Here is a 14058-nt window from a genome sequence, read left to right as displayed (position 1 = left end):
ACTTGCCAATCGCCCTCCCTCCCTTTCCCCTTCCCCTTTGCCCCACTCTCCTCCCCCCTTTCCCTTTGCTCCACTCCTCTTTCCCCTTTCCCTCCCCCACTCCCCTTTCCCCTTTGTCTTCTCTCCCCTCCTCCTCACTAGAATATATTTGTGTTTTTCTTTCCTGTGGGCAGATAGTGTATATGTTGGTTTCATATTAGTATCGAGTACATTGGATACTTGCTTTTCCATTCTCGTGATACTTTACTAAGAAGAACGTCTTTCAACTCCATCCAGGTAAATAGAAAAGATGTAAAGTCTCCCCACAGCACTCCGCCCACCCCCCAGCAGCCTGATGTCCCAGGGAGGCTCCCCCAGTCTCTGGCGGCTGGTCGCCTCCCCCAGGCTCGGCACAGAGTGTCGCCTCCCTATAGGGGCAGCTCAGGCACAGCACGCTGGACTTCAGCTGGGAGCCCAAGCTGATGGCGAGACCATTCTGAAAGGCCTCCAGTCCACTCTCCAGGAGCAGAGCATGGCAGAGTCGGTGCATACCTGGCAGGGTCGTGGCTACTTAGTGACGTACACAAACAAAAACGGCAGCCTTGCCAGTTTGAGAATTTACCCACATGGACTGGTGTTGCTGGACCTTCAGAGCAAAGAAGAAATAGATAGTCTTTTAAATAAAGTCGAAGAAAGAATGAAAGAATTGAGTGAGGTCAGCACTGGGCAGGTAAAGCGATTACACCCATAGTTGGAGGAGCGACCATCGACAGATACTGGCCCACTGGGGATGGCACCCAGTTGAAGACGACATACACGAGGTGCTGTAGGATGAAGATTTGCCTTATCAGAACATTAAAATTCTACACTCGAAGCAATTTGGAAATATTCTCATCCTTAGTGGGGATGTTAATTTGGCAGAGAGCGATAGACCCAGGCCATCATGGGCAGTGGCAAAGATTACACTGGAAAAGAGGCACTGACTCTGGGAGGTGGAGATGGGGGCATTTTATGTGAAATAGTCAAACTGAAACCAAAGACGGTCACCATGCTGGAGATGGACCCAATGGTGATTGATGGATGTAAGAAATAAATGTGAAAAACGTGTGGTGGCATCTCACAATCTTAAAGGAGATTGCTACCAGGTTCTATAAGACTGTATTCCAGTACTGAAGAGGTAGGCCAGCAAAGGGAGAGAATTTGACTCCATGATTATTGATTTGAGGGCTGCTCCAATCTCTACGTCTCTGCAAGAAGATTCCACGTGGGAGTTTCTCAGACTAATGCTTGACTTCTCCATGAAAGTATTGAAACAGGATGGGAAATATTTTATGCAGGGGAACTGTGTCAATCTGACTGAAGCCCTGTCACTCTGTGAAGAACAGCTTGGGAGCCTATATTGTCCTGTGGAATTCTCAAAGGAAATCGTTTGTGTCCCTTGGTACTTGGAATTGTGGGTATTTTACACTGTTTGGAAGAGAGCTAAACCTAGAAGACAAATATTTCTAATCATGCGTGCTGCAGAGAGCCTTCCTGACCTCCATATGCTGTCCATGGCATCCAAACAAGTCAGGCAGTTGGTTGTGAATCCCTTAAAGTTTTCTTTTTTGTAACTATTATTTTAATTTAGAAAAGCACATGGAAAATGTATATTTTGATGAGCTAGGATTTTTTTTTTGAAAGTCAGCTGAAGGACAGTTAGCACAGCAAAGACTGCTAAGTGCGCTGACCCCCTAGATTGTGATTTTTGTTTTTATTTCTGTGTGTGGCTTTTTTGCTGTTGTTTTGATAGACTTTTAATTTAGCTGTTTGGAGGAATGAACATCATTGTTTTGTTCTGGAGGGAAGTTCTTTTTTTTTTTTTTAGAGATGGAGTCTCACTTTGTCACTCTTGGTAGAGTGCTGTGGTGTCACAGCTCACAGCAACCTCCAGCTCTTGGGCTTAGGCGATTTTCTTGCCTCAGCCTCCCGAGTAGCTGGGACTACAGGAGCCTGTCACAATATCTGACTATTTTTTTTTTGCAGTTTGGCCAGGGCCGGGTTTGAACCCGCCACCCTCGGGTATATGGGGCCAGCGCCCTACTCACTGAGCCACAGGTGCTGCACCCTTTTGAAAGAATTTTGAAGATGGAGCCACTAGGATTTGCTGGATATTGGATATGGGGTGAGAAAAAATGGGAGAAGTCAAATCTGATTCGTTTCTGGCCAGTGTGATTAAAGGATTTGTCTGCTAGTTATTGATACTGGGAAGGCTGAGGCAGGAGTAGATTTGGGGGGATGATTAGGGCCTCAGTTTTGGACTTAGTATGTTTGAAATTCTTTCTTTTTTTCTTCTCTCCCTCCTTTCCTTCCTTCTCTCTCTCTCTCTCTCTCTCTTTCTCTCTCTGACACAGTCTCACTTTGTCACCCAGGTTAGACTGCAGTGGCCTTAGACTAGCTCACAGTAACTTCAGACTTCTTGGCTCAAGTGATCCTCCTGCCTCATCCTCCCAAGTAGCTGGGACTATAGGTTCCTGCCACAATACCCAGCTAGTTTTTCTGTTTTTAGTAGAGATGGAGTCTCACTTTTCTCAGGCTGGTATCCAACTCCTATCTTAAGCAATCCACCTGCCTCATCCTCCCAGAGTGCTGGGATTACAGGTGTTGAGCCACTGTGCCCCACTTAATATGTTTGCGATGCTTTCTAAGGGATAGACAAGTTTAGGGAGGAGGGTCAGGCATGAGATACATATCCAAGATGACATATAGATGGCTTTGAAGACATGAGAGTAGATGAGGTTGTCAAAGGAGTTATTTTAGAGAAACAAAAGAAGAGTTCTGCAGACTGAACCCCGGGGCTCTCCAGCAAGGAGGAGTCAGTCAGCAGGGGACCCTGAAATGAGGGTCAAGGGGACTGAGAGAGGTGGAAAATCATAAGGGGGGGTCCAAGGAGGAAGAAGTGGTTCCACAATGGGGGGAGGTGAGGGCTCAGGGTCCACATAGCCCGGTAGAGGCCACTGATGACATTGACAGTGATTGGGATGGGCACCAAACCTGACTGGAGCATGATGGGAGGGAATAGGAGGAGAAGAATTGGAATCAGGGAGCTTAGACAACCCTGGAAATGAATTTTTTTTTTTTTTGCAGTTTTTGGCTAGGGCTGGGTTTGAACCTGCCACCTCTGGTATATGGGGCCAGCACCCTACTCCTTGAGCCACAGACACTGCCCTGGAAATGAATTTTGATGTAAAAGGACAGTTGAGAAACAGGATGAGTCTGGAAAGGAAAATGAAGTAGATATATGTATTTTTTCTTTTTGAGACAGAGTGTTACTCTGTTGCCCAAGCTATAGTACTGTGGTGTTATAGCTCACAGCAACCTCAAACTCCTAGGTTCAAATGATCCTTCTGCCTCACGCTCCAGAGTAGCTGAGACTATAGGTGCCTGCTATGATGTCCTACTAATTTTTCTATTTTTAGTAGAGATAGGTCTGACTTTTACTCAGCTGGTCTCAAACTCCTGAGCTCAAGGGATCCTTCCGCCTTGGCCTCCCAGTATTGTAGGATTACAGGCATGAGCCACCGTGACTGGCCAATAAAAAAAATTTTTTTTTTTTTTGAGACAGTCTCAGTGTGTCACCCTCAGTAGAATGCTGTGACATTACAGCTCACAGCAACTTCAAATTCTTGGGCTTAGGCAATTCTCTTGCCTCAAGCTCCCAAGTAGCTGGGACTACAGGCGCCTGCCACAATGCACAGCTAGTTTCTTGTTGCAGTTGTCATTGTTTAGCTGAGTGGGCTTGAATCCGCCAGCCTTGGTGCACGTGGCTGGCGCCATAACCACCGTACTACAGGTGCTGAGACTAAAATTTTGTTTTTAAGATGGAGAAATTAATAACTTTTTTAAAGTTGACGGAAATGATCCAATGGAGAGGGAAAAATAGTTGGAGTGGTGTCCTGTGTAAATGAGCGGGGATAGCATATGGTGGGGTGAGTTGAGAAAGATGCAGGCAGGGAGGCTGAGGACACAGTGTAGACACAAGTCAGGGGGTGGGTGGGACGGGAGCTTGTGGATGTTCTCTTCACATTGTTTTTATTTTCCCAATGCAATATGGGAAGTTAGGTCAGCAGCTGAGGGTGAGGATCAGAGAGATTATGGAAGTCTGAGGGGAAAGAAGAAATGTCAAGAGTTGCCTAGAAGAAGGAGTAGAAGGAGACAAAGTCTAATTTTATTGCTAGACAGAATTAAAAGACCTGTTGGTATTAGTGGTCAGGAACTCAGTTTAGCAAAGCTTAAACAAATCAGTTTAGCAAGCTTGTGTGTGTGTTTCTAGTTTGTTCTCCTATATTGGCATAGGTGCCAAGATAGGTGAGAGACTGGATTAACCAGTAATGTAGTGGTTTAAAGACATTTGCCAGAGGAACCATATCAACTTGACACTGGGATGGGAAGGTGGATAGCCTAGTTGGTCATTTTATCAATCTTTTCTTGTGGTTAAGGGTCTATTTAGCTATTCTCTACTTTCTGGGGTCAGTTGTTTGTAATGTATTTTGCTAGAAAATAGACTATTTTGGATCAGGTTTAATCTTTTTCTCTTCACAGAGCTTTGGAAATGTCCAGAGCATTTAATAATGAACTTCATTTTGTGATCTAGTGCTCTGGTCTGTCATCTGGCAGTCATCCCACTTGCTTTTGCTTTGCCCTGTTCCATCCTGTGGACGTGGTGGGGAGGACAGAGTCTAGGCAGCTGAGCCACATGGGCTGCCCACCTGTGCTTCCAGAGTTGGCCACCATCCTCTCCCTGGGTGGTGCTCATCTCTAGGCCTGCTCAGGACCTTAAAGTCCCTGGCTGATCTCATCAGAGGTCATTTATCAATAGCTTCTGTGTATAGGACTTGTTGGAGAAGATGGTTAACTTAGTAAATTAAAATAACACCGAGCTGAACTACTGTTTGTTTGTTTGTTTTGCAGAGAGAGGAGGAGCATGAGGTACATGGAGCCTGATAACCATTCTCTGAGTCTCAGCCTCTGGGTTAATCTATAACTTGGCCAATTCTTACACTGCCTCTCCTAAAAGAAATGTATTAGGCCTGGTTGATTTCTCATCCTTTAAACTCCCCCAAACCTAATTTTTTACCTTCTTCTCGCCTACATACAGGGAGCCATAAAGTTCATGTGCCATTTAAAATGTGCCATTCATTTGCACATGAACTTTATGGCCATCTTGTCTATGCAGGAGAAAAACATGCAACCATCCACAAATAGCATCAGTGGAATTGCATGAACATATCTTTACCAAGGAGAATTACTCAGCTTCCTTTAGATGTTTTCTGAACAGAAGTTTTTAAGGAATAGGAGTTCATGATTTGTGAAAGAGGGGTAACTTCAAAAATAAAGAAACAGAAATAAAGCCACCCAGAGCTACCTTTGTCCTATAGATTGCTGAAGTCATACTGCAAATAGAGATTTAAATTCAGCCTCAGATTAACTTTCCCTGTCCTTCCTCACCTGATCCTTCCCAAACTGTGTTCCTGGAGAATTCTAATCCTTTGCTTGGGGATTCTGCATTGTGGGGTGAGGGGTCTGTGGTCAAATCAGTTTAGCAAAAGCTGAACGCTATGTCCCTTTCTTGGAGAGTCACAGCACACTTCATTTATTTAATTGTTTCGCAAATATTTAACGAGCTCTTTCTATGCACCAGGCTTTATTCTGGGTACAGAGAGAATAGCAATAGGGGAAAAAAACATCCCAATTACTGCTTTTATGGAGCTTTTACCATAACAGAGATACGGACGTTAATCAAATAGCCAAAAAGTAAAATTGATTACAAATCAAGGTAATTACTTCAAAAGAAAGGAACGTGATTATAGGAAATCTAGGCAAAGGGTCAGGGAAAGTTTCTTTGAGGAAGGAATAGAAACCAATATCCAAAGTTTGAAAACAGTGTTAACTAGGTTAAAGGTCAGATCTTGAGGCTTTAGAATGTCCAATAGAAATATAACGTGAGCCACTTGTGTAATTTTACAATTTCTCCAGCAACCACATTCTAAAAAAGAAAAAGAAACAGGTGAAAATACTTTTAATAATATATTTTACCTAACTTAGTATGACTGAAATACTGTTGTTTCAACACGTAATCAACAGAAGCTATTAATATGATATTTTACATTGTTTCTGTTTTTGTTCTAAGTCTTCAAAATCTGGTGAGTGTTTTTGAACTTATAGCTGTTAATTTAGACTACATCCCAAGAGCTCAAAAGCCACAGGTAGGGCCAAGCATGGTGGCTCACATCTGTAATCCTAGCACTCTGGGAGTTCTAGGAGGCAGATGGTCTGAGCTCAGGAGTTTGAGACCAGCCTGAGCAAAGCAAAATCCCATTCTCTACAACATAGAAAAAAACTAGCCAGGCATTTTTGGCAGATGCCTGTAGTCCCAGCTACTTGGGAGGTTGAGACAAGAGGATTGCTGGAGCCCAAGAGTTGAAGGTTGCTGTGAGCTATGATGCTACAATGCCATAGCACATAACCCCAGGGCTACTGAGTGAGACTCTGTTAAAAAAAAAAAGTCATAAGTAGCTCATGGATGCTGCTTTGGACAGAATAAGAGGTCAGACAATTAAGTTCTCAAACTCATCCTAGAAAAACTGTTACATACTTCACTGCTGAATGTTACTACGGACACCTTCCAGGTACTCCCTGGAATAGTGCTATGCAATGATGACAGCACCAACTCCATCTTTCAAAACTTTTTGTAGGACGAGTTTGTGAACTTAATTGTCAGACCTCATACTATGACAGCTCTAGATGGTCATTCCAGAAAAAGAGTTCCAAAATTGATTTGAGTGTTTGGATTACAGGCAGGAGCCACCATGCTGGACTCTAATGTCATACATTCTAATAAATGATTATGATTTTATTATGTCCTTTGAGAGGTCTCACATGACATTTAAAAATGGAGACACAGGAGGGCACTCTAACCACCTAGCAATAAAACTTAACTGGTTTCAGGGCCTCAGCAGTTAAAAAAAATGGATGGTGAGTTTGTTGAACCTGTTTTTTCCTTTTTCCTAAGCAAGATAACTGATTTTGCAAGGATACCCTATAAAGGTAACCTGCAAAATACCTTAGCTTCCTTAACATATCTCACCTGTGACAAACGGTTCCCAAGACATACTTTTGGTGTTTAGTTAATGTTTCAGGAACCACTGCTGTGAGCAAGTCCTCAGAACAGGCAAATGGATTATTTATGTATTTAATATATAGGGTCTTGCTCTGTCACCCAGGCTGGAGTGGAACGGCAACATCATAGCTCCCTTGCAACCTCAAACCCCCAGGCTCAAGTGATCCTCCAGCCTCAACCTTCTGAGAAGCTGGGACCACAGATCTACATTACAATACCCAGCTAACTTTTTAATTTTTTGTAGAAATGGAGGTCTCCTTACATTACTCAGGCTAATCTTGAACTCCTGTCCTCAAGTGATCCTCCTCCCTGGCCTTCCACAGTGCTAGGAGCCACCCAGCTTAGCCGGGGAAGTGGGGTTTTGATCGCCGCTTACTCCCTGCTCAGCTACTAAAGAGATGGAGACAAGATTGCCAAGGGCTCACATTTAGAGGTCAGTTAGCTAAATCAAACTTTGAACAGAGGAGAGAGACTTGTGAGACTTTCTTCAAATGTACAGCCTGTCCCCATGGCTCAGTTTCCCCATCTATAAAATGAGGATAATCCCTGTCTTACGTCTGTATAGTTTGCCAGTGAAGAGAGAGGGCTAGAGGGGGACAGGAGCGACATCTCTGGGTGTGACTTTTACCTTCTCATAGCATTGAGTTTTACATTCAAAAATAAAGCCAACCTGCCTTTTGCTAAAGACTGATAGCACACAGGAGGGACAGAACGTGCTTCGCTGACAGCAGGAGTAACAAAAGTAAGGAGGACAGGTTGGAACAAGACCTACTCGCTCCAAATCGGTTTCCTCAAGCTGGAGCCCCGACATTGGGGAGGAAGGGGCGCTGGGATGCTGCTGGGGTTTTCCTCCAAAGTCAGGGGCAGGACATGTTCTCGGCGACCGCGGGGTTATTCGCGGTCAAGGGTGGCGCTCTGCAGAGCCAGCTCTCTCCGGTAGAAGCGAGGCTGGACCGCGGCGCGTCCCACTTCTCCCGCCGGCGCAGCGTCCCCACGGGCTGTTGGGACAGCCATCCCTCTGGTGTCCCTAAGTCAGCCCCAGCTCTCCAGGGTGAGACACGCTCCACCCTCGTGCGCTTGCCTTTTTCGGCCTCTATACCCAGATCAAAAAGGGAGGGAGAGGAAGTGGGGAAATGATGGAGAAAAGAGAGAGAAGACGCTTAATTCCACTCACCCATAGTTACTGCGCGTCGGCCAGGGCTGGGCGCTGGCCACGCGTCTTAGGACCCCCCCCCCCCGCACCTCCGGGAAGGCCGCCCTTAATCCTCTAGTCCTTCATTCCCGTGTCGGAGACCCCTACCACTTGCCGGGCGCCTCAAAGGCAGGAACTGTTAGACATCACCCATGGACCGCGGACGGGGGAACGGCCCTGGATAAGCTGGGTGGCTCGCCCGGAGTTTTGCAGTTAGTTGCGGAGCGAGGACGACGAGCAGGGTCTTTGCGAAGCGCCAGCCTGGCGCCCAGCCTCCGCCAGGTTTGTCCAATCGGTCTGACCGCACCTGTTGCTGTCCTAGCTGGCCAAGCGGGGAGGGAGAGAACAGCCAAGAGTAGGACCAGGTGGCTTTCCCACCACGCCTCGGCCCAGGGCGCGAAGAGTCGAGGGTAGCTTTGAACTCTCGGAGGACGACCGCCCCTCCCCGGGAATCGCGTCCCCGGCGGACTCAGGGTTTGGGGAAATGCCCCCCCCCCCCCTTGAGGATCTGGGAGGAAGCGGAGGTGGCTGGAGTCGCGGCCGCCAGCGCAGCGGGCGGGGGCAGAAAACCAGGCAGAGCGTGCGGGTCCGCTCGGCGAGCGCGCGGAGCTTTCATTCAAACTTTGGGAGTCTCGGTTCAGGCAACAGCGAAGGTGTGACCAATCAGAGTCCAGAGCCGGGAATAAATTATGTAAATCACCATCTGGCGATGGGTCAGATGACTCCGATACTTTAAAAAACTACGTCTCGGGGAGCTCGCGGTGTGACAGCTGCGAGCCCCGGCTCCCAGGAGGCGCAGGGTGAGGGCAGATCTGGTCTGGGGCGAGCCCGGTCACACTCGCCCCCTCCCATCGCCCGCAGCTCAGAGCTGCCAAGTTTCCATTTTCCACCTTCTCCACCTCCCGCTGCCTAGCCCACCACCCTCCTGCTGAGAGAGGGCTGCCCGCTTCTGGTTCTGCCGGCTCGGATCGCTAGAAACACCGAGAGGTGGCTTAAAAAAAATTCCTGTTTCAGGGGAGGGGGTGTGGCGGGCAAGGATGAGAAACTCCGTTCCTCTGCTCTGTTTCTGGAGCGTCTTTTGTTGCTTTGCCGCGGGAAACCCCGCACCCCTTGGTGCAGAGGGACGGCTGGAAGGTAACGTGCTTTTATTTTTATTACATCTCACTTATTGTCTGTGCTGGGTCTCCCTCCACCTTGCCGAGTCTTCTTCAGTCTCCCCCCATTTCTACGAAATCCTCCCTCCTTCCCCACTGCGCTGTCCATTTTCTCCTCCCAATCTTTCTTGGAGTCCACTTGTTCCTTCGACATCCCCTGGACAGTCATGCCAGAGGCTGTAGGCTCGCAGGGTGTGCTGGCTCCGTGCCCTTTGTCGTGCCGCCACTTCTTCCATTATATGGGCCCCTTAATAGGTGCTGTCCAGCCAGCAGGGGTGATTGCCAGCAGTTCTTGAAGCCTTGTCCTTGTCTTTGAACCTGGAAGTTTGAGAGGCAGAAGGGTGGAGAAATAGCTGTCTCTCCGCGCCTCTCTTGGGCTCAAGCGGTCCCCTTGCCTCAGCCTTGCAAGTAGCTGGTCCTACAGATGCCTGTCATAATGCCTGGCTAGTTTTTCTATTTTTAGTAGAGACGGGGTCTCACTCTTGCTGGTCTCAAACTTGTGAGCTCAAGCAATCCACCCCTTGGCTTCCCAGAGAGCTGAGATTACAGGCGAGCGCCACAGTGCTTGCTGGTGCCCCTCCTTTTAATCTCTGTGCAGGTGTTTAGAAAGTGAAGGTGGCAGGGCAGCCGGCTTTGGTTTGATTAGTACGTGAAGGGAGTGTGTGTGTGTGCCAAGAAGTTGCCAGGCTTATTCCTTCAGGTTACCATCCTCTTCCTTCTCTTCCACCCCCAACTCTCCCCCTTCCCCTTCCTTCTCCTGTCTTGCAGCTTTCTTCCTCTTGGATTCTGTGTGGTAATCTCTCCCAAAGGAGGCGGTTGGTCTGGTGCAATGAGAGTGAAGTCACCCAGAGCGACTACTAAGTCAGCTGGTCAAGCACGGCAGAGCTCAGGAACCTCTGAACCAGACCTCATCATTTCATCTTCTACTAATCTGCCGTCATTGGGCCGATTAATGTTGGTCCATGGCAGCTTCTATACATGTGTGTGTGTGGGGTAACCTGAATGAATGGAAAGCTTGCTTTACTTGTTTCCAACTCAAGTAGAAGCATCACCTGGGTGTAAGAAGCATCTCTAGTTTCTCTCTTATGACTTCTGTGTTGTGTGCCTCTGAGTATTTGTGACTCATCTCATTCACTCCAAAAAGTATTAATTGCATGCCTACTCAGTGGTAGGCACTCTCTGGGAGCAGGAGTGGTAGCAGTGAACAAATGGATGGCAATCCCTGCCCTCAGGGAGTTTACACTTCGGTGGCTGGAAGGCTGACTGTTAACTCATTCAATTTAAATAGCCTTGGTGTTATGGAGAAAAAAGAAAAGGTGGCTAGCTGGGAAGAAGACTCCGCAATTTTTTCTAGAGAAAGCCTTCTTGAGAAGTTAGTACTGAGCAAGCAGCTGAAGGAGATGAGAGAAGGAGCCATGAGGACATCAGGGTGAAGACCAATCTTGAAGTCCCCGAGGCTGAAGGGAGCTAGGTCAGAAGCAGTAGGACTGAAACTAGAGAACTGCGGGGTCAGAGCAAGCCAGATGCCAAGGTGAACCTTCTTGGTCCACATGTGGGTTCATCCCCAAACAGGTCCCAGGAAGCCAGTAGACTCCTTTTCTCCTAGACGCGCCCATCTGGTCTCCGTGTGAGTGGCTATCTGCGTGGAAGTTGGGGAGCTGTCAAACTTGTTATGCCCACAGTTCAAATTTTTGCTGCTTGAGGCTCTTCATCACTTGCCTGATAGTTAACCTGAGTCTTACTCATGTGCATTTAGCTGCATTTTCTGGAACCTTATCCCTTATACATCTGTGTTTTCCCCTCTCTCCCTCCTCCCCTCCACCACCATGGTCTCTCTCTCCATGATTCCCATGATTCTTTGGCAAGGGCTGGGTTTGACCCTGCCACCTCCGGTATATGGGACCAGCGCCTTACTCCTTTGAGCCACAGGTGCTGCCCTGATTCCCATGATTCTTGTTGCTTCCTAAGTATGGGATAACTTAAGCTCCTGGGGTGGTCATTTGGTGTCCTTCCCTGCTGATTGCAGGGTGGCAGCTGTGCTTCATAGGGTGCTGAAAGTGCACTGGAGGGCCCATTTATGACTGTCAGCATGGCGACAGTCAGCACCTACTTAGTGTTGAAAGGCCACAGACCGTCAGGACCTTGGGCCATACTTTGGGAATGGGGCTCTCTCTAGGTGAGCAGTGTGTATGAGCAGTGAAGCAGAAAAGAGTTTAGAAGCTTCTGCGTGGCTTTAGTCATTTATTTAACAAACTGGATGAATGCCTGGCACATGTCCACCACCACATGGTGCACCGAGGATGCCCAAGGCCTTTGGAGTAAGTGTTGAAATCAAGATGGGAACACTTGGGGAAGCCCATTGCATAACTGGTCAAGGCCTCTTTCCTCCCATTCCAAACACCCAACTCTCTTAAAATGAGAAAATTTGGTAAGTTTTTTGGCAGCAAGACCTGGCTTTACCTGATCTGAACCCATTTGGCAGCAAAACCTGACCTGAAATGACAGGAGCGATTATATATTGTGTGTGTTGCTTGATACTTTTCTAAAGGATGAAAGTTTCTGAATTCTGGAACTTGTCTGGTCCCAAGCATTTCAGGAAAAGAATTGAGGACCCATATTCTAAAAGTAGGAACTTGGGGCGGTGCCTGTGGCTCAAAGGAGCAGGGCGATGGCCCCATAAGGAAGAAGAAAGAAAAGCAGAGAGACTACTTTGGACTTAATAATACTTATTAATACTCATGACTAATTAATACTCATTAAGTATAGATGAGATGTCCATTTTATAATATCTTCACCTTTCTTCTGGGGTATAGAAAGGGAACATTCAGGCAGTTTAAATGCTGAAACTCAGATGGCTTAATTTGTTCTAGATTGAACTAGAACTAGACCCTCTCTCCCAGCACAGGTCGGACAGATGCACCCACACTCTATTCTTTCACCCTAGATGAGCTCGACAAATCCAGGGATCTTCGGCCTTCAGCCAAACCCTCGGTGAGGTTTAGCCTCCGCACTACTAAGGACCCAGAGCATGAAGGATGCTACTTCTCCCTCGGCCACAGCCAGCAGTTAGAAGACTGCAGTTTCAACATGACAGCCAAAACTTTTTTCATCATTCACGGATGGACGGTGAGCTGGGGGAGGGAGCGCTGCAGCTTTTTGATATTCGGTTCCCTTTGTTTTGGTCAATTAAAAAGAATACTGGTGCTTCCAGATTCCAAACCCTCTTCCCCCCTCTCCTTGTGGGCTGCTTGTATTTCAGACAGCTGTGAAGAATGTAATGGGCATTCGCTGAGGGGGCAATGTGGACTCCAGCAGGGTAGCATTAATGCTGGCATACAACAGGCTTTCAGAAAGAGGCTCTCCTGAGGGCAGTAGCCCAGCTCCACTGGCGCTTAAGGACCTCTCTAATTACACTTAATTACACTGGTCAACCACTGCTTTGAGGGGGCCATCCCTGCATGAGAGTTGAGCTGAACCAAGCAACTTGACTGGCTCTGAGAATCGGTGAGGAGCCAGCTGGCCTGGGTTGCTGGCCACCCTTGGCACGGTGCCCTCCTGTTTGCATAGAGATAGCCCCGTTTAAAGGCACTGGGGCTCTTTATGTGCCCTAGCTGAGCAATTCACATTGAAAGGCCCATGACAAACTTCAACAAAAAAGGGCTTTACTGCTCAGCTTCAGAAGCTTTTGACCAGGGATTTATTCATTCAGATAATGACAGTCTGCAGGGAAATGGCACTATTAACGGAGCAGATTTTGGCCTGGGCTAATGGGGAGGGGACGTTCCTCCTCTTAATGATGAGAAATTCATATCTGTTACATGCTTTCCACGTCTGTCAATCTGTCCTCAACGTTTGGGGTTGTGGGCAGGGGGCAGGCCCATGCCTACCTGCCTAGTGTGGATGAAGAGATAATTAAGGACCTGCCCAGCCATCCCTGTCCCCTAGCCTACAAATTGGAATCATACATTTGCAACCTTTTAAGACCCCCTTGTCAAAATGCAAATACAAACTGCCTGTGATTTACAAATGGGTTGCATTCCAGAAAATTCTTTTGCAATCTATTTGGAACTTGGAACAGCATTTTCCCATAGAAGCGAGATTATAAATGGTGTTTGGGTTCCCAGGCTAGGCACAGCAAAATCTATTTATTTGATAATGTACTTGTGGATAGGTTTACAACTGGACCCAGTCACCATTTATAACTCCTGTTGCTGTGGGAAAGTGTGTTCTGAGTTCTAATTTGGGATTCCAGGGATGGATCTTCCCTTCTCTGGGGTCAAAAGGGGTGGCAGAGATGGGCTGTGGGAAGGGGTCATTTGTTAACTCTGCGTTTGCCTAGGAGACAGCGTCTTCCTGCATCTCTAAGAGAGAAGCTAATTCTCCAGGGCAACCCTTTGAAGGGTAGACCAGGTCACTTGCCTGCCTGTGACTGGGACTCAGACTAAACCTCATGTCAGTATCACCACCAACACATATCTCACAGTGGCCTATCAGATCGTGGGGCGACAGTTGAGGAAATGAGCTTGGAAAGTTTTGGTGGGAAAAACAGGAGATGTAAGGAGTGACTCTGCCTA

General features: G+C 47.4%; 1 protein-coding gene, 1 long non-coding RNA gene and 1 pseudogene across 2 annotated transcripts in view; 2 read left to right on the top strand and 1 right to left on the bottom strand.

The window, feature by feature from the left end:
- Nucleotides 1-334: 334 nt before the first annotated feature.
- Nucleotides 335-1592, top strand: LOC100941835 (annotated as a pseudogene).
- A 4039-nt stretch (nt 1593-5631) lies between these two features.
- LOC111723518 lies at nt 5632-8851 on the bottom strand. Its single transcript, XR_002772044.1, has 3 exons — nt 8439-8851; nt 7911-8231; nt 5632-6004 (listed from the first exon to the last, which is right to left on the bottom strand). It is a non-coding gene; the product is annotated as an uncharacterized LOC111723518 (long non-coding RNA).
- Nucleotides 8852-9106: 255 nt separating this feature from the next.
- The window catches only part of LIPG (lipase G, endothelial type), a 27216-nt gene continuing 22264 nt past the window's right edge, over nt 9107-14058 (top strand). The window contains exons 1-2 of the mRNA XM_023510245.1: nt 9107-9464; nt 12429-12785. Of these exons, the coding sequence (XP_023366013.1) occupies nt 9368-9464; nt 12429-12785 (454 nt within the window). The 5' untranslated portion in view covers nt 9107-9367. The remainder of the gene's footprint in view (nt 9465-12428; nt 12786-14058) is intronic.

Source organism: Otolemur garnettii, unplaced genomic scaffold (genome assembly GCF_000181295.1).
Source record: "Otolemur garnettii isolate 467f Iridium unplaced genomic scaffold, OtoGar3 scaffold00012, whole genome shotgun sequence".
Classification (NCBI taxonomy): domain Eukaryota; kingdom Metazoa; phylum Chordata; class Mammalia; order Primates; family Galagidae; genus Otolemur; species Otolemur garnettii.
The sequence above is the reverse complement of the archived record's forward strand: the minus strand, read 5'-3'. Positions and strand labels throughout refer to the sequence as shown.